A 21,258-nucleotide genomic window follows, 5' to 3' on the forward strand; every position below is an offset into this window, starting at 1 on the left:
TCCTTCCCGCCGCCATGGTGTGAGGGCCACACTGGCGACACCGCTGCGCTGGGCCTGGCCTATGGTCACCCTAGACAGGTGTGTGTGTGTGTGTGTGTGTGTGAGAGAGAGAGAGAGAGAGAGAAAGAGAGAGAGAGCACGTGCGCGCGAGAGCCGCTCACGCCCTCTCCTCAGCCTCAGGCCGAGCAGGGAGCACGCACGGTGCGCCTGGTGAGGGCCAGGTTCTGAGGGCCAGGGCCGGGGCCTGAGGGTGAAGAGGCCCGTTCAGGCCGTGCTTCTTGGTAGGGAGCAGAGCGGGATGTCACCCTCTGATGGAGTCTCAAACAGGTGTAGTGGCCAGTCTTGTTGCCGCCGGCCAGAGGCCTGTGTGCCGCCTCCCACAGAGGCCAGGCCAGGGCTCAGGGCTGTTTTCTTCACCGCAGCAGCTGGAAACCATGCGTTTTAACCTAACAAGCTCTAGTTTTATCATCATCTTTCAGAATATTGTGTGGCGGCAAGGAGGTGTGTGGACTGCATTTGGCCCTCGGGATGGCAGCTTGCCGCCTGGGGAGGGAAGTCCAAGTAGGAGCTGCAGACGGACACAGACCCTCCCCCCCTTGGGGGGCTCAGGTGCCAGGTGGGAGGGTATCTTCCAGAACCGACCTCTGGATTGTGTGTGCCAAGTAGGTGCCGCTGTAGGCAAGTGGGAGTTACCCTGGCCCTGACTTTTCTTCTTTCTGGCCCCTTAGGGTGAGCACGGATCTAGTGGGTGTAGATTCTGAGTGAGGTGGCCTGGGGCTGGGGGAAGGCACCCTCCTTGCAAAGCAAGCAGAGTTCCCCAGATTGCAGTCCTGGCTTGGGAGCTCCCTGTGCCAAGTGTCTGTGCATGGGGCTGTGAGAACATTTTCAAAGTAGGAAGTGCATTTGAGATGAGTCTGCCCGAGCTCCTGCACTGCAGGAATCGTGACCCTGGTGCCACTCAGCTTCCTGGTTTTAAATAGTGCTAATTGGGAGATGTGGGAGACCCAGAGGAAATTACGGCCAGTCATTGCGCACTTACTGGGCCCCTCGCCTATGCAGGGCAGACTGCTAGGCAGAGATGAGGCAGCTGCCACCCTGGCCACAGGACACTTGCAGACCATGAGAGGAAGTGAAACTCAGCTCTGGAGGAGGCGCCCAGCCCAGCAAGGAGGAGAGGAAAACCCTAGAGCAGGGGTGGGGAACCTATTTTCTGCCAAGGACCACTTGGATATTTATAACATCATTCGTGGGCCATACAAAATTATCAGCTTAAAAATCAGCCCGCTGTAGTTGGTCAAACATTTCATTAACTCACCCCTAATGCCTTGGCAAGGCCAGACCACATGATTTCACCGGCCGGACATTCCCCACCCCTGTCCTAAAGGGCGATCTGTAAGCATCGTGGACTTAGAGCTATGGACAGAATTTGGTGGGAAGGGAGAAGGCACATCTGCATGGGCATGTGCAGCGTGTGGTGGGGCAGGGACAGCATGAGTAACTGGCCCAGCCTACCCATCAGGGACATGGTAAAGGGGTTTTTAGGGCCTAATTTCGGGGGCCAGGAGGGATTCCGTGCTGCTTTATGGAATAGGCATTTGTTAGTTCAGGGGAGTATTATGGGAAGGAGCGGCTGAGAAGCAACCCAGTGGATCGTCTACTTAGAGGGCTATATGGGAGGATGGATTTCAGAAAAATCTGTCTTGTTTCCAATAAGAAGAGCATTCCTTGGAGGCAGATCTGTGTGGTATTTCTCAGTGTTCTGACTTCCCAGCTATCACCACCTAGTACCTGGCCCACATTCGGGTGATGGTTGAGTAGGGGAAGTGCCATCTTCTGGTGTGGATGAGAAGAGCAGCTGAGCAGGACCCGGTGGTCTTGCCGCCATGGTCCTGTTCCTCTTTGGCCGTCTCATAACTCCCTCCTGCCAACGCAGCCTTGTTCTTTCCCTCTGCACAGAAGGGTCTGACTCTCCAGTGCAGCCCTCATCTGTGCTGGGATATGGCAGGGTGGGTGCTGATGTAAGACAACTGGCCTCTGTTATGTTAACCTTCAGGTTGCCCCCGATCTGGACTCTGAGACTTTTTGAGGGCAGCTGGCTCCGTGGTGGGTCCAGTGGAGTAAAGGGCATGGCTTTGGTCTAAGTCAGCTTCCAGCCCAGTTTCTCACCACTGCTGGCCTGGGTGTCGTCTCTCTATCCCAGGGATGGGAATTTGTTGGTCACATCAGGACTTCCAGGTTGTGGCTCAGACTCCAGTACCCGCTCTGTCCTTCCATCTCTCCCCAGGTCAGTTTGCTGTGGTGAGAGGAAGAGAGGCAGAAGTGGCTGGTTCTCAGATCTTACAGCCCTCCCACCCCCATGGACACCATGTTGGGAACCAGACTCCGAGCTCAGCAGAGCAGTAGCCAGAATGGCCAGGAGGTAGTATGGCCCCTTCCATTCCCAGAACACCTTCTGCCCTCTCCCCTCCCCTCCTGTACACCTCACTCTTAGAGCCTCCCTCCTTCTGCCAAGGACTTTGAGTCTTTTCACCCCTCCCTGTGGCCACTTTCCAGACTAGCCCGTGGAGCTCGGGCTTGGGGATGAAGCTGGAGGCTGTCACCCCATTCCTCGGGAAATATCGCCCCTTTGTGGGTCGCTGCTGCCAGACCTGCACCCCCAAGAGCTGGGTGAGTAGTGTAGGGCTGGGCCCCAGCCTGGGGAGCTTGAGGTAGCTTGGTTGTGGTTCCCTTACGCCCTTCCAGGCTTGGCCCTCCCTGCCCATGCCTTTGTTCTGGTCTTAGAGGGGAATGGAAGCACGGGTACTGGCTGTGGTTGGCCTGGGGCTGGCTCGCGGCCCTGGGAGAGTTGGGTGGGGAAGTGCCGAGGCACCTGAGAGGTTAGGGTGCGGTCAGAGAGCTAGGGCCTGACCGTGCCTGCACAGTCCCGTTGTTCAGTTTGGGGGACCTGCCCACTTAGAGTCACCCAGCACTCAGCACAGGCTTCAAGTCCTACTGTGTGGGTCCATGCCTCCTGTGCTGGTGCTTATGGAACCCACAGTTCTGGTGGAGATCCAGGCTACGTGAATGTTCTCTGCGGTCTACGAGAGACCTCAGAAGCTTGAATATGCCACTCTGCAGGGGGGCGGTGCTGTAGAGAACGCAGCCCTTCCGCTTTGACCGCAGAACCCTTTTTCCTGAGTGAGCGTCAGGATCTTTTGGGGAATGCTGTATACAGTCCTGTTCCCTGGTAGACACGTAGTCCATCAGGCAGAGACTGCAGAAGGCAGAGCAGGGGCTTTCCTTTGCCGTTTGCAAAGGCCCCCAAAGACATGCCATCCCTGCCCCTCTTGGGCAGGAGTCCCTCTTCCACAGAAGCATAATGGATCTGGGCTTCTGCAATGTGATCCTGGTAAAGGAGGAGAACACCAGGTAGGCAAAGCCAGGGGTGGGCAGGGCCCTGAGGTGTGGGACTGCTAGGCCCCTGCTTGTGGTGTCATTTTCTCCATCCAGTGGGAAAGAAGGGCCCCTACCCTTTGCTCCATACCCTCAGGCAGGAAAGGCAGGGAACTGCGGAAACACCTGTGCTTCCTTCTGTTAGTATTTATGGGCTGCCCACGATGTGTCAGGCCCTGAACCTGTACCCCACTCAGTGGCGAGTGGGTGGGAATGGGGCACAGATGGGCAGGTGCCTCCTCATCCTGCTCTGTGATAAGCCAAACTCAGGTGTTCCCTGGCCATGGGACTGGGTGTGATTCCTCCCTGATGCACTACCCTCCATGGGCCTTAGTGGGAGGTAAGCTCTCTGAAAGACCTTCCCCTTGCTTCCGGGGCTGTGTTCAGGTTTCGGGGCTGGCTGGTTCGGAGGCTCTGCTATTTCTTGTGGTCCCTGGAGCAGCACATACCCCCCTGCTGGGATGCCTCACAGAAAGTCATGGAAAGCACTGGGTGAGGAGCAGGGACTGGGGTCCGCCTGCCACTCCTGGGATCCTTGAAGGGATGACACCTCTAGGCAGGGGTGGTTGGAAGGGCTGGCTTTGAGAGTGTTAGCTTTGCCTAGGTCTGAAGCTATGCCCTGGGCTGAGGGAAGTGACCTGAGGGACCTTAGCCATGCCCCAGCCTGACACCACTCCCTTCACACCATAGGGTACAGGATGTCATCTCAGGGAGGGCTCCAGGGGGAGCTGGGGAAGGCCAGGTGCCCAGCTCAGTGAAGAAGGAGGTACAGCGCATCCTGGGTCACATCCAGGCCCCGCCCCGCCCCTTCCTGCTCAGGTAACTGTGCTGAGGGACATTCAGTCCCTAGGCTAGGCCTCTGCCTTTTTGGAGAGTGAGTGTTGGCTGGGCTTGGGGAAGGACTGGACTCCCCCACTGGGGAGCCAGATGGTGTGTTTACCAGAGGGCCTGAGGGAGCCCCTGATCTGGACACTGGCCTTTTGAGGACATCTGGCTCCGTGGTGGGACCAGTTGGATATGGGATGGGGCTTTGATCTGAGCCAGCCCCCAGCTTCCAGCCCAGTTTCTCACCACTGCTGGCCTGGGTGTTGACTGTCCTGGGTTGGGAATTTTGGGTTCACCCAGGAGCCTCTGGTTGTGGCCCAGATTCCAGTACCCACCTCCAGCTTTTTACCTCCTCCCAGGTCAGGTTCCTGTGGAGAAGAGGGAGACAGGCAGTGGTTCCCCCATCTTATAGGTCCCCATGCTCCCTCCCGAATTCATCCTGCTGTCATCACCTGCTCCCTCTCATATTCATTTGCACAGTCTGGGCTCTTTTTAGATACAGTGTTGTTCCCAGGGAAATGAAGGGGTACACATGTCAAAGCGAACAGAGATACATATGGCTGCAAGAACAGGATTAGTGCTGGGACTCAGAGAACCTGGAGGGCAGTAAGAGACCTGAAAGCCAGACATGAAAGGGGGAAAGGGAGCCAGCCTTGGAGGAAGGGGTGCAAGGATGGGACCAACAGTCCCACTAGAGCGAAGAGTATGAGCTATGGCCACAGAAAAGGGCCGGGATTGCTCATGAAGCTGCGGTAGCTGGAAGCTGGCAGTGAGCTGTGAAGATGAAATCAGAGGTAGAAGGGACCAGATACACAGGGCCATACAGGAAGTTTGTATTTGACTTCTAAGTGCAGTGACAACTAATGGAAAGTAGGGAATGACAACAAGATTAATTGAGATCAAGAGTAGAGATCAGAAGACTGTCTGGGAAGCTGTTTTGTTAGTCCAGGTGAGACATGGTGATGGCTTTGATGGGAGGTGATAGTAGAAGTTGGAAAAATGGACTGAGAGACCAATCTGAAACTAACAGGACTCACTGATGGATTAGAGGTCAGGGTGGGACAGTGAGGGAAAGGGGAGAACTCATGGAAGAGCCATTTTCTGGTCAAGTACCTGGTGGTGTGGATGGAGGGTGCGGGTTTGGGAGGAGTGTGTTTGGCCCACAAAGGATGTTTGGATACAGAGTTTCAGACACCTGACATGCTGGTGGAGGCATTTGTTTATGTGAGTCTGGAACTCAGAAGAGGGCTGAGACCAGGGTTGTACATTTGAAAAGCTTTAGCACACGATGATGGTTAAAGTTAAGCCAGAGGATGAGTGAGTTACGGAGGGAAAAAGGGTGCAGGGAAGTGTGTGTCAGACTCAGCTGTCCTGACAGAACTGAAAAGTTAACTGGGAAGGATAGAGAGTAGAGGAGGTTGGTGACTGTGACCAGCCTCCACATGAAAATCCTTTTGACTTTGTTGAGACGTCCAGTCCCCTGACCTGGCCACCTTTATACTATCAGCTACTCCTGGTGCGGCTTCAATTCCAGGGCCCCTCATGATGATAGCTCCCCTGTGAAGGAGTCACTGGGCACAATCACAGGTACCTTTGAACCCAGGTACCTGCCTTCTCTGTACTGAGCAGCCAAACATTGGTAGAGAAGAACACACTGTGGCTTTGCTTCCTTCTGAGTGCAGTTCTGCAAGGGGCACAGGCTCCGATCCAGACTGTCTTTCTCAGCCTGACCCGCTGTCAGTTGATGCTCCATCTTGTGCCATCAGATGAGGACATGATGCTTGTCCACCACATCTTCAGGCTAGCTGCACCTATGCTCCCGCCCTCACTTTAAGCCAGTGCCCTTCAGCCATCCCTTTTCCTTCTCATATCACAAACTCCTCCCTTTTTATTTCACCTTTCCCAGCAGTTTGCAAAGAGCCGGCCAGGCTATGCCTGGAGTGAGTCTTAGTCCTCTAATCTCCTTTGGGGTAAACGGGGGCAGGGAGATGCTCTGAAGCTGCTGTGAAGCAGCTGCACCATGAGGTCTTCCTGGGGGGTGTCAGAATCTCACAGGCATGGGCTGTGGTGTCAGGCCCACCTGCCAGTCCAGTACCTCTTAGCTTTCTCTACTACTCAGCAGTTTCTGTAATCTCTCTGGGCCTCACTTTCCTCTTCTGTAAAGTGGGGACAGTATTGGAGGCTCACGGAGATGCTGAGGGGCCCTGTGTCATGGGCAGTGCGTGCCACACCTCAGACGGGGCCTCGCTGCTCTCCAGGCTGTTCAGCTGGGTGGTTCTGCGGTTCCTGAACTGCCTCTTCCTGAATGTGCAGCTCCACAAGGGCCACATGAAGATGGTCCACAAGGCTGCCCAGACGGTAAGCCCTCCTCACGATGGGATGGGAGGGGAGGGGATGGGATGGGATGGGATGGGATGGGGGATGGCATGGCATGGCAGGAGCAGAGCTAGGCTGAGCCCTTAGTCAGGACCATCCTCACTGCCTGGTGGGAAAACGCCATTGCTCTTTGATGGCCATCTCTTCTTGTCTCAAGCTCTGCTCCCAGGGGGCTTCCTCTAATGTCTTTTCGTCACGGTCTTAACAATCATTACATCAGTGCGTTACCTTAAAAGTTGTCGACAGAGCTCCTCTCCTTTTGGGAAATGTGTTCCAAGGAAGAACTACCCAGCTGAACCCTTTGTCACTCTGTGGCTGGTTTCAGCTCCCTGCATCATCAGGGTGGAGGTGGGTTGGCACTTCCCTCTGGCTCTCCCCAAGCAGGGCTCGCCGCTCGTCCTCCTTTCTACCCACAAGTCACTCCTGGATGGGCTCCTGCTGCCCTTTGTCCTGCTTTCCCAGGGCTTGGGCGTGGTCCGTGTGGCTTGGGACCCATGTGCCTGCTCCCCCATCCTCAGGTAAACGCTTTGTGCCCCCAGACATGCGTGGGGATGTGGGGATGTGGATGGGGGTGTGCTGGCAGCAGCTACCCCCAGGCTCTCTTCCTGGCCTCTTTGTTCCCAACCTTCTACCAGTGCAGCCTGTGGGCTCAGATGGTCAGCTATGGGTTCTGGGGCCATGCCTGGCTTCAGCATGTTCTGGCAGGACCCAGGCTGCCCTGGGTGGGCTGAGGCTCTTTCTAGACTCCTGCTTGGTCCCATTTCCTGAGTCCCTTCTCTGTCTGCCCTGTGCCCCACAGAGCTCTGCTGAGGAAGCTTGGGGTGCTTTTCCTGCCCCCAGAGGCCAACCTCTCCCTGGACAGCTCTGAAGGGATTCTTGCAAGGGCTGTGGTCCAAGCGGTGAGTGCCCCCAGTGGTTTTGTTTGGGGCCCAGGCCAGTGTATCAGTGCCTGTTGCTGCTCTGGCCTTGACACCTGCCTCTGCTACCATACCCCCACCCCTTCCAGGTTGTGGAGCAGCTGCTGGTCAGTGGGCAGCCCCTGCTCATCTTCCTGGAAGAGCTCCCTGGGACCCAGGGGCCTTGGCTGTCAGCCCTGGGCCAGGCCTGGCTGGGACTGGTGGTGCAGGCGGTCCAGATGGGTGTTGTCCAAGATGCTATGCTGGTGCCGGTGGCCATCACCTATGACCTGGTTCCAGATGCATGCGATACGTACCATGTGAGACCCTCCTGTCACTTGGGACTCCAAGTGGACACCAACTCCAGAGAGGAGGCACAATATATTATGTCCTACGGCTGAATGCCCCTCAGCGCTAGGGTCAGGGAGGTGCAAAGGAATTCTCCCCCTACAGTCATCATCCTGTGGCGCCTGCCCGGCTGATACAGAAATCCTCTATTTCATCCTCAAAGACCCCACTAGGGAGGGATTTCTCATTTCATGGATGCGAACATGAGCTTGGAGAGGTCATGGTCATGTACCAGTTTGCAAGATAAAGTTGAGCAGAGAGCATTGCTCCAGGTGAGCCAGCTCCCTTAGCCCCTTCCTTCCTGCAGGCCACAGCCCCACGGGGGCTGTGGACAGGAGCTCTGGCTGTCCTACGAAGCCTGCGAGGCTGGTGCCGTGGCCCCCAGGTCTGTGTCCGTGTGCACCTGGCCCAGCCTTTCTCCCTGCAGGTATGATGTCTGTTGGGCAAAATTGGGAGGATCTGTGGTCTGTCGTGGGGCTTCTGGCAGCTTGGCCCTCAGAGCCACTGCAGGGAGTGTCTCACCTACCTCCGTGGGCTGTGTGCAGGTGTCCTGGTGGGCAGGTAGGCCACCTGAGAGTCTTGTTCTGGGCAGGAATACACCATCAATTCAAGAAGCTGCTGGGGCAGCAGGCAGACCATGGAGCAGCTGCTGCAGCCCATTGTGCTGGGCCGAAGGTAGGGATAGTGGCAGGGGAGGGTGTGGATCTCGGGGGCCCAGCAAGCAGTCCTTCAACACATACCCATAGACGTTACCAGCTCCAGCCTCCTCTCATCAGATATTCTGGGTCATCTAGAACAGAGCCTGACACCCCTCCTTACCTCTAATCTCAGTGTGGGAAATGGCAGGGGCTGGAAAGGGCTGGGGAGCCATCCCTGCCCTGGGGCTGGGCTGGGGCAACACCCTTTTCTGAGAAAGCTCTGGGCTTCCCAAAGATTGTCTTTAGGTTGGCTCCCCTCATCCTATGATCTGTCTCTATCCCAGTACTGTCGTCCCAGACACTGAGAAGGAGCAGGAGTGGACCCCAATAACTGGGCCCCTTCTGGCCCTCAAGGAAGAAGACCAGCTCTTGGTCAGGAGGCTGAGCCGTCACATCCTGAATGGTGAGGGGAACTAGGTCTGGGCATTTGGGGAGGGTCCTGAGCTGTTCCTTCTCTCTGGGTTAGCAGGTTTGAGGGGCCGTCCACTCCAAGTGGGTTTCTGTACCTGACCCTCCCTCATGTGTGGCCCACCTGGGGTATGTGAGGAGCGAGGCAACCAGGGAGGACATGGGGGAGCCCCTATGAGCGCCCACAGACGGCTGCCTGAGCTGCAGAGTATGGGTTGTGCAGAGTGCAGGGGCCTGGATCCACGGTCACCCTGGCCCTGTCTCAAGTTCACCGCTGATCACTCTCTGATCTGCACTGTAAATGGCTGACTGACTGGAACAATGCACGTGAGGGACTTAACACAGTGCCTGGCACAGAGGGACTCTTCACAAAATGGTCATTACTACTGTCTTCTTAGGCGCCCCTCTGTGGCAGAGACTGTGGGCTGGTGGGTAGGCCTGTAAGGCAGGGAAGGTCCCTGGGCTCCCTGCCTGTCTCCGTATACGTTTGGTAAACGCCAGTTCTCCACTGGGAAGGTGGTCCCCAAGCACCCGGCAGGGAGGGTGGCCACAACTCCCTGGGGTAGAGTTGTAGGGAGGCAGGCTGCTGCCAGGGAGGCAGGGGAGGACTGTTCTTAGCTCAAACATTGGGTGATGGAACTGGCTACTGGACCTAGGCCCCTGACCAGCATCCCCCAATCCCGGCTACAGCCAGCGTGGCAAGCTCTGCAGTCATGAGCACAGCCATTATGGCGACGCTGCTGCTGTTCAAGCACCAGAAGGTAGGCAGTGTGACAGGGGCAGATGGGTGGCTGGGGAAGGGATGTGACCCTGCTGCTCAGCCCTGGTGCTGCCCACCAGGGTGTGTACCTGTCGCAGCTCCTGGGGGAGTTCTCCTGGCTGACAGAGGAAACGCTGCTGCGTGGCTTTGACGTGGGCTTCTCCGGTCAGCTGCGGTGCCTGGTGCGGCACACTCTGAGCCTGCTGCGGGCACACGTGGCTCTACTGCGCATCCACCAGGGCGACTTGCTGGTGGTCACTCGGCCCGGCCCAGGCCTCATGCACTTGGCACGCCTGAGCACCCAGCTGCTGCCTGCCTTCCTGAGTGAGGCCCTGGGTGGTGAGTCCTGAGGGCTCAGGGATGGGTGGGGTGTCAGATTAGGGGATGGCTTCCTCCTCATGCCTGGCCCCCTCTCTAGCCTGTGCAGTTCGGGCACTGCTGGCAAGCAAGGTGCCACCAGAGGGGCCCTGGGAGCTGCAGGGCATCGAGCTGCTGAGCCAGAACGAGCTGTACCGCCAGGTCCTGCTGCTGCTGCATTTGCTGCCACAGGACATGCTGCTGCTGCAGGTCAGGCCTCCCACCGACCCACTTGGGCCTGGCACCCCTTCAGTTATAGGAGGGGCTGTGCCTGCCCCTCCCCTGCTCTTAAGCCCTGCCTGGCTCTCCTGAAGCTACATGGACGCCCTTCTCCCCAGCCTTGCCAGTCTTCCTACTGCTACTGTCAGGAGGTGCTGGACCGTCTCATCCAATGTGGGCTTCTGGTTGCTGAGGAGGTAGGAGGGCCGCTGAAGACAGAGCCCCTGCCTCTGCCATTCTGTGCCTTGGGACTTGGTGGGCCATCCCAGCCCTGGGCCCATGTAGCTGTCATGACAGAGTTGCACAATTGTACCGCTGAGGGTCTCTGCACTCCTCCTGCCCCCACATTTCTTATCCACAGGGCTATGGACCTTGAGGGTGGGCGCCTATTTCCTCTCACCCTGCAAGTTGGCAGGGTCTTGTGTGGCCCCAAGAGGCTTCTTGAGGTCCCTAGGTCTGCTTTTACTGGTTTTCCTCCATGTGCCCGGTCTGCCATGTACCTGATCTGGGGGCTCAGGGCTGAATCTTGGCCAGCCTGACAGACCAATGGCTCCTCCGGCTCCCAGACCCCAGGCTCCCGGCAGGCTTGTGACACAGGGCGACAGCGTTTGAGGGCCAAGCTGCTGTGGAAACAGAGTGGGGACTTTACTGATAGTGACAGTGACAGCGATGACTTCGAGGAGGCTGAGGGCCGGTACTTCAGGGTGCGTTGGGAGAAGCCACTGGGGAAGGAGGCAGGGGAGACAGTGGGAGCTGCCCTGACCTGGTCTGTCCCCCTCCAGCTCAGTCAGCAGTCTCGCTGCCCCGACTTCTTCCTCTTCCTGTGCCGCCTGCTTAACCCGCTGCTCAAGGCCTTCGCACAGGCTGCCACCTTTCTCCACCAGGGCCAGCTGCCTGACACAGGTGAGGCCCGAATTCTCCTGGCCATCCTTAGGGAGGGGCTGAGAGCTTAGGCTGTGCCTGTGCCAGGCCTAAGTCTCCTCTGCCCCACAGAGTCGGGCTACGTGGAGCAGCTGTTGCAGTTCTTGCAGGCCACTGCCCAGGAGGACGGGTTCTTCGGTGAGTCCCCAGCAGCCAGGTGGCACCCAGGAGGCAGGGGCTTGCTGGTGGTTGCTGCCCTCTACTGGGCAGTGACAGCCCCACTCCAGGAAGGAGGGCTGGAGTAGAAAGGCCTTTAGGTGCAGTCTGAGCCCTGCCCTGGATGGTTCCTTCTTTTGACAAGAGACGCGTATGCCAGTAGCTCTCTGTGCCCACTAGAGCTCAACTTCTTTCTTTCACCAGAGTGTGCGGATCCAAGTCTCGCCATCAAAGCTGTCTGGACCTTCAGAGACTTGGGGGTGAGCGGAGCCATTCTCACCCTCCTCCTACGCCCCCTGCCTCCATCTTGATAGAGCTGCTCAGGGAAGCCCATCTGTGCCCACCCTGGGTCTTCCCAAGTGTCTCCCAAGAACAGGTGTGACAGGAGTTGGAGATGGGATGGTTTCCCTGCCCTTGGTCTCCCAAACCACCACTTTATTCTACTGGGACGGTATAAGAGGCTGCATTGTGTTCAGACCCTATGGCCTAAGGGGCCAGAGGTCTCACTGCAGGTTTCTCCCTGGTGAGTGCTCACAGTCCTTCTCATGGCACAGGTGCTGCAGCAGAAGCCCAGCCCTGCAGGCCCCATGCTCCACCTGTCCCCTACATTTGCCAGACAGGACAATCAGGAGAAGCTGGAACAGTTCATCCAGCAATTCATTTGTGGCTAGAACTGTGGGTTAAGCCTGTGCTAAGACTTCTCAGCCCCAGAACACACCAAGCCCTGGAGCCAGAGGCTGCCCATAAAATCATTGAGGTTTGATTGTCTCATTGCCTCTTGCTTTCTCCCGTCCTTTGGTGTGACAAACGAGAGGCCTGGACTGGACAAGTCCTCTTTCCAAGCCCAGCAGTGTGATTTGAGGTATGTAGTTTGCTCTCCTTCCCCACCCTGTGGCAATGTCCTATCTTGATCCCTGAAACAAACCTTAAATGACAGGCAGAAGCCAAGCTACTGACATAGTCTGAGAAGTTTATTGAAGAGGAGAGGCTCCCTCCACCCACAACACACACTAGATGAGGAGCCTTGAGGGGGCAAGCACTGGGCCTTGCCCTATACAGTGAGAATGGATGCCCGGCTCTTACGTCCAGGACCTGCAGCAGGAGCCATCACACCACCTTGTTGATGATGACACCCAGTTCTTCAATCTCACACTGGACTTCATCGCCCTTCTGCAATGGAGTGGTCGCCAGGTTGTCAGTTCTTAGTTTGACACACACAAGTCTACACATACATACACAGGCTTGGGTTTCTCAAGCCTGAGCCACACCTGTCAGCCTCTGGGTCCTTCTCCCTTTCCCCCTTTTAGCCAACCTACCTTGAGAAAGACAGGAGGTTTCCTGAATACACCAACACCTGGGGGGGTACCCGTCAGGATGATGTCCCCGGGGTAAAGTGTGACGAACCTGGGCAGGCAAAAGGGCCAGGTGAGACCAGGGGCTAAGGGGCCACAGCCAGGGATGGAAGGCTCAGCTCAGCTGCAGGTAGCTGGTGGGGCAGGGCTTCATCTCACTTACTGGGAGACCCAGGCTATCAGCTCTTCTGTCTTAAACACCATCTGATTGGTGGTGCTGCTCTGGACCACCTCCCCATTCACCCGGCAGCAGATCTTTAAGTTGTGTGGATCTGAAATGCATTAAAACACCACCTTGGGCCTCTTCCTGCTCTTCCTCAACCCTACCTGGATGTGTCCCAGACCCTCCAGGATGAGGGAAAAAATGGCAATTTTGCCTTAAAAAATGGACGTCTATCCACAGCAAAGGCTGACAGTAATAAAAAAGACTCGGCACCTGTAATGCAAAAAGGAAACTGCAGGAGCAGGGCAGTGAGCGTCCTGCACCTGACTGGCAGGTGATGGCTCACTAGTAAGTGTCCTGGCTCACCACATTTTTATTTTAACTTTTGTTTCACACATTTACAAACACACCCTCTTAGAGCAGCCAGAACACAATAACTTCACTGTTGATGGCTACCCCCACCCGGACACACACCCCAACCCAAATGGCTATGCTTTGCCCTCTGCACCATAGCCTTTCTTCCTGGCACCTGGTGCCCTTGCTACTGGTAGCCAGTGTTGCCCTGGCCACAGTGGCTGGGCAAGGTCCTGTTGGTCCTGTCTCCCTGACAGGAAAATGCATGGGCTTTGTGACAGCCATTCCCTGTGATGCTCAGGGGCCAGCCTTGCTTCCTTCCAATCTAAAGACTCCCAGATGGTGGCAGCTAGAGAGCCTAACCACCATGAGGGGAACACTGTTGCCTGTAATTTGCTTGATGAACGCAGATTCACCACCTCTGTGGCTGTGGTCCTCTAGAGCGTGAGGGGATGTGGAAGAAGGCCCACTGAGCCCAGGTTGAGACTTGTTCTGTAAGGAATCAGTGAAAGGCAGGTGGGGAGGGGGCTCCACATTGAACTGTCCCCACACTCCCATTTCCTGAACGTTGCTATTTCTTTGCTCTGACATATCCGAGCAGAGTAAGATGCGTCATCATGGGTATTGTCCGAGACCTACCTGCTACACTGTCCTTGGTCACCAAAGCAGGGCCCAGGGGACAGAAGGTGTCAAAGGTTTTTCCCAGCAGCCACTGCCTTCCATTGCGTCTCATTTGCCAGTCACGAGCACTTACATCATGTGCCACAGTGAAGCCAGCCACATAAGCCATGGCATCTGTGGCCTATGGGGGCAGGGGATTTGGCCAGATTAGAGGTTAGATAACAGTGACACTAGCCCCCATACAAAGCCTTTATCCCAGGCTAGTAGCCAGAGCTCACCAAAAGTGTTAGGCCAGGAACAAGGCAAGTGCCCAAGCCAACCACTTCCTAAGGCCAGGGATAGTGGGTACCACCCACTCAACCTCACCTTGATGTGCTTGCCTTTCTTCCCAATGACCACGGCCAGCTCCACTTCCCAGTCCACCTCCTGCAGTGGGAAAGGAGCAGTAAACTGCCTGGCCCTGGGCCTCTCCCAGTGCTGAGGAACTGCATGCATGTCTTGGGGCCTGGGCCCCCACCAGTGGGGTCAACTGCTGGCCCACAATCATAAAATGGACCAGAGGGGCAGGGGGAGTGACTTGTACACCCATAAACCTTGGGCAGTGGGCAGGCAGCACCACTGATGCAGGTACAGTTCCCATGGTGACTAGAAGAGCAACGCTAGTCTGGGGACTGAATTTAAAAGTCATTCTTGCCCAGCCGGAATGGCTCAGTGGTTGAGCATCAACCTATGAACCAGGAGGTCACGGTTTGATTCCTGGTCACGCCCTATTCCTGGGTTGTGGGCTTGATCCCCAGCGGGGGGCATGCAGGAAACAACCAATCAATGATTATCATCATTAATGTTTCTATCTCTTACCCTCTTCCTTCTCTGCAATCAATACAAGTATATGTCTATATCTATATCTATATATTTTAAAAAGTCACTCTTAATACTTCCAAAAAAGGATGGATACCAAGTAATAATAGCTAATCCTACTGTGTGCCAAGTGCCATTCTAGTGCTTGAATGCATTAACTCATTTAATGATAAAAAGATCAACATGCCAAAATAAAGGTGGGCAAAAGGCTTGAATAAACAATTCCCAAAAATACACAGGCCACAGAAAATGAAAACATAATCAGCCTTTCCCATTTTAGCGAAGTGCTATAAAAAAGAAAATCTAACTTTTTAAACTGGCTGCTCTTTGGAATAGTCCAGAGCTACTATGAGTACACCTGACACTGACTTTGATCTCTAGCACTGCACCCCACTGGAAAGAACCAGGTTCCCTGGAGAAATGGCTAATTCAGCCGTGGGCAAACTATGGCCCACGGGCCGAATCCGGCCCGTTTGAAATGAATAAAACTAAAAAAAAAAAAAAAAGACCGTACCCTTTTATGTAATGATGTTTACTTTGAATTTATATTAGTTCACACAAACACTTCACCCATGCTTTTGTTCCGGCCCTCCGGTCCAGTTTAAGAACCCATTGTGGCCCTCGAGTCAAAAAGTCTGCCCACCCCTGGGCTAATTCCAGGTCTAATATACTAATGAGCCTGTGCTAGACAGAAGGCAAGGAAGTGTTCAAAAAGTGATGGGGCTGAAGGCCAACCTGAACCTCCCACTGGCTAAACAGATCATCTGCATGTAAAAACTAAGTGATGGATTACAACATGTTGGATAAAAATCAAATGCATGATACTAAAGGAATGGAGTAAAAAAAAGGAGGCATCTCTTGTTCACAGAATGCCAGCTAATAAAGAATAGAAGGCATGGTGAGAAATCACATTTTTCTAACCCCCAGGGCAATAGAGTAAGGTAAGGATGACCAGGGAGTCCTTAGATGAATCAGTGGGGCGGTAAGATAGTCCCATGGTCTCAAACAACTACAGATTGCCTAGTACCAGACCAGAGAAATGCACCTTCACAATGGAGAGGTCTAATGAACAGCCAGTAAACCAAGTGATCAAACTTTAAGCACCTGACAGGAGTCTCCCAGTGGGACGCAGTGTGAGGATACAACATCTGTGCTATAGACTGCATGTTGTGTCCCTCCAAATTCATGTCTTAAAATCTACCCCTCACTCAATGGGGTGGTATTCGGAGGTGGGGTCTTTGGAAGGTGACTGTCATGAGGGCAGAGCCCCCATGAGTAGGATTATGCCTTTATAAAAGAGACCCCAGAGAGCTCCCTGTCCCTTTTTACCATGTGAGAACACAGGGAAAGACATCTTCTAGGAACCAGGAAATAGCATTCCCAGACATAAATTTATCAGTGCCTTGATCTTGCACTTCCAGCCTCCAGAACTGTGAAAAATAAATGTTGTTTATAAGCCACCCAGTATATTTTGTTATTGTAGCCCGAATGGACTGAGACACTTGTGTAGAACTCTTGACAAAAATGTTTAACCTGGATCTGATCATGAAGACACAATCAGACAAGTCCAGACCATGGGACATGCTGATAGAAAACGGGCTCGGCCAGGGTGGCTCAGTGGTTGAGCATCCACCTATGAACCAAGAAATCCCAGTTTGATGCCTGGGTTGCAGGCTCGATCCCCAGTGGAGGGTGTACAGGAGGTAGCTGATCAATGTTTCTCATCATTGATGTTCCTATCTCTCCCTCTCCCTTCCTCTCTGAAATCAATAAAAACATTTTTTTAAAAAAGGGAAAGAAAATGACAGTAGGCTGTTGGTCAGAGACAGAGGTCAGCAAGGTATGGCCTGTGGGTGAATCCAGGATGCTGCCTGTTTCTGTAGATAAAGCTTTCCTGGAACACAGCCACGTTCATTCATTTATGTATCAGCCATGGCTGTGTTCACAGTGCAGTGGCAAAGTTGAATTGTTGCAACAGACACTACTGGCATTCAAACTCTAATATTTACTAACAGGCCCTTTGAGAAAAAGTCCATGGATTCCTGTGGGTCTGTAGATTACAGGTCCCAAAGAGACATAACCAAATGCAATGTGTGACCTTGTTTGATCCTGGGTCAGCAAACAACAAAACAGTACCCAAACTGAGTCACCTCCCAGTTGGACTTTGTATCAGAGGTTATTCATGATAATATTCTTGGTTGTGACAAAGGTATTATGGTCATGTAGGACATTGTCCTTATTCTTAGAAGGTGCATGCTGAATTTTATAAGTCCCTACGATGAAAGTATATTACTTTTGTAATCCAAATAGAAATGACCGAAAGCTCTCTTCTATTAACTTTTTTTCCTGAGGCCAGGCTTATTACTGTATAACCCCCTGTAGTTTCTGTTTAATGCACTGCAGGTGGCTCCTGTAAGCTGGGTGCTGTGCCTCTGTGATGGGCCCCCGTGACTTGAGAGGGCCATGGGGAGGCACCGACCTGGCTCTTAGGAGGGAGGATGATCTCATCGTAGGGCCCCACGATGGAGCTGGCAAACTTGCTGAAGATGATGGGTTCCTTGGGCACGGGCACGTTCTGTTCCTTGCAGTGGTCCACATAATTCATGCCCACACACACCACCTTGTCTGGCCGTGTGACGGGAGCCAGGAAGGTCACCTCTGACCGTGGTAAGACTGGCAATTGGGCAGCCAGGGCTCTGCAGAGACCGGAGCAGGAGAGAGGGGCTGGATGGGAGCAGCCGGCAGTCCTGAGCACACTGGGGAGATCCCACAGCAGCTGCAAGTTTTGCTGTTTATATTTTTTAGATCTATCAACCATCATAGGCAGTGTGAAAATCAAGGCCAGTATCATTCTTTGACACCAGAGCACGGTTTAATATTTATCCAATGTGGGTTTCCTTTCCCCCATCAGGCAATACATGTCCATGTAAAGGAATTCAGAAGGTGCAGATGGGAGTAACTGGGAAGGCCTTTCTTCTACCCTTTCTCCTAGTCACCCTGCTGTAGCCTTGTAGAGACACAGTGTCCTATGCAGCTCTTCACAGCTACTCTATTCTCCTCCTGTCATTTTATACAAATGATAGCATACTATATACACCTTACTAAAAATATAGATATATTTTAAAGATCTCGCCATAACAGTTTACTATGGCTGTGTATTACTGCACCATAGAGACAAACTCAATTCCCTGCTGACAGATACGGAAGTAGGTTCCAATCTTGAGAGACCATGAAGTTTGGGAAACATATTCTTACCAACACTGTATACTGTCAAACATTTGTATTTTTGCCAGTTTAATAGGTAAAACGATATCTCAAAGGGGTCTTTACTGTTCATCAATACCTTTAGACCAAATGCCACAGGGCTCCTCCACTTCTGGGAAGTCACCATCTAATCTAGCCCAAACCCAAGAATCATCTTTAAGAAAACCTCCATGCAATTCTCTTTCCCCTAAGAAGCCAAGAGTCCAATCACTCCTCCAACTTTTCAAGATGCTATTTAGGACTCCTGGTCCCACACTCCTCAGGCAGGCAGCAACTTCACAGGGAAGTTGTGATGAAGTGGAGTTTGTGGTCTTTGGATAATCACCCTCGCTGGGCCTTAGTTCCCCCCACTGTACACTGAGGCTGCTGTCACATAACATTTCTAAGAATCTTTACTAAGAGAACAGGTGAGAAAAGAAAGCTGAGGCTACCCTGCTTCCTTGCAAAAGAGCTCCCTGCTGGTTCTGTTTCCCAGGGCAACCACCACAGGGTGATGCTGCCAGCTGATTTACCTTCTCGCCACTGAGAGAGTGGACTCTCCCTGCTCCAGGAACTCTACCATGGTCTTGGGCAGTGTGGGGTCAAAGGCATTGAGGTTGATGACCCCTCCTCCATTCCCTGACTCCAGGCCCAGGTGAGGTCCGGTCAGGTGGGGTGCCTGGAACTGCACCAGTCTCATGTCTCTGGAGGGTTGAAAGGGCCAGCGCTGAGCCTGCAGCAGAGTCGTGAGCAACCTTCTTCTAGCAGGGAACAGCATCCGTCTATGGAGAAAACAGTGGGTCACAGCGTACAGAGGGAGTGGGAGCCATCATCAGGATCCCCATGTTCCTTGAGTTCCAGCCCAAGTTCCTGGCATACCACATGGAAGTGGTCTGGATTTATAAGTTATTTCACCCTCTATGCTTCATAAGGTGGTTTTTTGCTCAATTCAATGCACATAATGAAACCTTTCTAGGGGAGCAACTACTTCATGTCAGGCCCTACGCTAGGTGCCAGGGAAGCCAGCGTTCCTTCAACCAGCGCTTTCTGAAAGCACACACTGTACCTGCACCACTAAGGCTAACATAGAGATGAGGCATACTCAGCCCTGCCATTCTGCTCACAAGGAAAACTGATGTTAACAACTGGTAAGATTCAGCAGTGGGACTCCTGCTGTGACAATCAAGGGTCCTGCAAGGGTGACCAAGGCAGTGTGACGCAGGGGTTTTGTGACCGTGGATAATCAGCCCTCACGGCCTCAGTTCGCCCCTTTATTAACTGAAGCTGCTGTCATGTAGGATTTCTAAGGCTCTTCAGTAAGACAGGTGAGAAAGGAAAGCTGAGGCTACCCTGCTCCCTTGCAAAGAGCTCCCTGCTGGTCTGGTTTCCCAGGGTAGGGCTTGGTCTAGTTTCTTGAAGTGATGCTGAGCTGCGCTGGGCTAAGATGAGCAGGACTAGCCCTAACCGGTTTGGCTCAGTGGATAGAGCATCGGCCTACGGACTCAAGGGTCCCGGGTTCGATTCCAGCCAAGGGCATGTACCTTGGTTGCAGGCACATCCCCAGTGGGGAGTGTGCAGGAGGCAGCTGATCGATGTTTCTCTCTCATCGATGTTTCTAACTCTCTATCCCTTTCCCTTCCTCTCGGTAAATGCCTGAGCAGGGGCTGACTTTCCACTACTTGGGAAGCTTGGTGAGTGGCAACCTCAGGAGGCATGGCTGTGCCTCCCTCTTCAAATCACCTGGAAGGTACTAACAGGGCTCAGACCCTGCTTCAAGTTCCAGTTCACTCAAAGGGAAATCCCTTTTGTTTCTAACCTAAGTCTGACCTCCAAACAGTCCCTCCCCTACCTGGCTCCTTGCTTTTAGATCCAGCCCTTTACGCTCAGGCATGTGGCGGTTAGTCCCAGACTCCGAGACCTCATTTAATGATTCAATCGGCTTTGTTCAGTTAGAGACACATTAGACGCATGTAACTGACCTAACTACTGTGTTGGCCAATGAGTTTGACCAGAAAAATGGGGCTTCAGGCCTCCTGCCCTATATAAGCCTAACCATGCCACCAATAAAGGTTGGTCTAGCCCAGTAGTTCTCAACTTTGGCTGCACATTAGAATCACCTGGGAATCTTTTTAAAATCCTGATTTCTGGGCCCCATCCTCCAGAAATTCTGTGTCTTTGTTACTAATGTTGTGGCCCCACCCCATAACAAAGAAACAATTTCCAGAGGATGAGGCCCAGGAATCAGGATTTTAAAAAGATTCCCAGGTGATTCTAATGTGCAGCCAAGGTTGAGAACCACTGGTCTAGCCAAAGTGGGTGCGCTCAGACACTCTACCAGCTAAAATATATACAACAGTAATCACTCCCACTGAATGCCAGGTGTCATTTCAGTGCTTTATCCACAGTCTGATTGATTTTGATAATTGTGAAAGGTAGGTATTGTTAGTCCATTTTGGAGATGTAAAAACTAAGAGTTAGAGAGGTTAATGGATTTTCAATCCATGTCCAGGTGACACTGAAGTTCTTGGTTCAGGAACCAGGCGGCGTGCCAGCAACATACTCTAGCTTTAGCCCACCCCGCCTAGGGCACTTCAGCCCAGAAGACTGGTGAGAAGCAGGGTCCTCCAAAAGAGCCTCATGCCCAGGCACTCTGCCTGCTCTCGGCCACGCCCCGGGAACCTGGTCACCTGCCGGCTACCGCCCCGGGGGTAAGGCTGGTTGCTCACCCGCTCTCCCCGAGCCCACACTGACTGACTGTGCCCTCCCACGTGAACCGCACATGCAGGTTCTCACTCGTCCTACCACAATCCCCTCGGGCAGTGCGCCCCCTTTTACAGGAAGGGGCACTGAGGCCTCAAGAGGAGCCGCAGGTGTCCGTCAGAACGTGGCCTCGGCGCATCAGCTGTTCCCTCCGCCCCAAAGCCCGAGCTCGATCCAACCCTGACAAAGGATGCAGCGACGTGAGGAGGAAACAGCACACAAGTGTGTGCCTGGGACAGCGTCCCACCGTCAGTCCCCACGCCCTGCGCCCGGGCCGTCCCTCGGTTTCCCTACGTGCTCAGCTAGGTCCCCTGCATTCAGTGGGCGCCCACGAGCCCGGTGTGGTCCGAGTGGCGGGCCCGAGGATGCCCCCACGCCGGCCCGAACCCAACCTACCTGGCCTCGCCCCGCGCTATCGGACCAGGCTCGCGGGGTGCGGTCTGGAGTTGGCGCGCGCCAAGGGACTTGTGTCAAGTCGCCAGACTAGGACCCGCAGGGGGACCTCAGCTGC

The 21,258-nt window shown here is 54.0% G+C and overlaps 2 protein-coding genes across 4 annotated transcripts; one reads left to right on the plus strand and one right to left on the minus strand.

Annotated features, from left to right (window-relative positions):
* The first annotated feature begins 1,381 nt into the window (after window positions 1-1,381).
* On the plus strand, window positions 1,382-12,247 carry GPAT2 (glycerol-3-phosphate acyltransferase 2, mitochondrial). 3 transcript variants are annotated; one of them, XM_006761145.2, is made up of 20 exons: window positions 1,382-2,667; window positions 3,335-3,408; window positions 3,820-3,924; window positions 4,123-4,251; window positions 6,516-6,615; window positions 7,018-7,151; window positions 7,433-7,532; window positions 7,640-7,849; window positions 8,185-8,304; window positions 8,470-8,552; window positions 8,860-8,978; window positions 9,674-9,744; window positions 9,842-10,082; window positions 10,162-10,310; window positions 10,439-10,516; window positions 10,886-11,023; window positions 11,102-11,222; window positions 11,313-11,378; window positions 11,601-11,656; window positions 11,951-12,247. In XM_006761145.2, exons 1-20 carry the CDS (start codon window positions 2,581-2,583, stop codon window positions 12,065-12,067), a joined length of 2,298 nt encoding a protein of 765 aa, XP_006761208.1. In that variant the 5' UTR covers window positions 1,382-2,580; the 3' UTR covers window positions 12,068-12,247. The 3 variants fall into 3 exon arrangements, with proteins under 3 accessions (XP_006761208.1, XP_006761209.1, XP_006761210.1); XM_006761146.2 differs by lacking the exon at window positions 7,640-7,849; XM_006761147.2 differs by lacking the exons at window positions 10,886-11,023; window positions 11,102-11,222 and having other exon boundaries at window positions 11,951-12,131.
* A 99-nt stretch (window positions 12,248-12,346) lies between these two features.
* Window positions 12,347-21,258, minus strand: FAHD2A (fumarylacetoacetate hydrolase domain containing 2A). The gene is made up of 8 exons (XM_015562255.1): window positions 21,144-21,258; window positions 18,521-18,769; window positions 17,224-17,440; window positions 14,253-14,312; window positions 13,905-14,067; window positions 12,912-13,020; window positions 12,713-12,800; window positions 12,347-12,566 (listed from the first exon to the last, which is right to left on the minus strand). Exons 2-8 carry the CDS (start codon window positions 18,763-18,765, stop codon window positions 12,504-12,506), a joined length of 945 nt encoding a protein of 314 aa, XP_015417741.1. The 5' UTR covers window positions 18,766-18,769; window positions 21,144-21,258; the 3' UTR covers window positions 12,347-12,503.

Source organism: Myotis davidii, unplaced genomic scaffold (assembly GCF_000327345.1).
Source record: "Myotis davidii unplaced genomic scaffold, ASM32734v1 scaffold758, whole genome shotgun sequence".
NCBI classification, from domain to species: Eukaryota; Metazoa; Chordata; class Mammalia; order Chiroptera; family Vespertilionidae; genus Myotis; species Myotis davidii.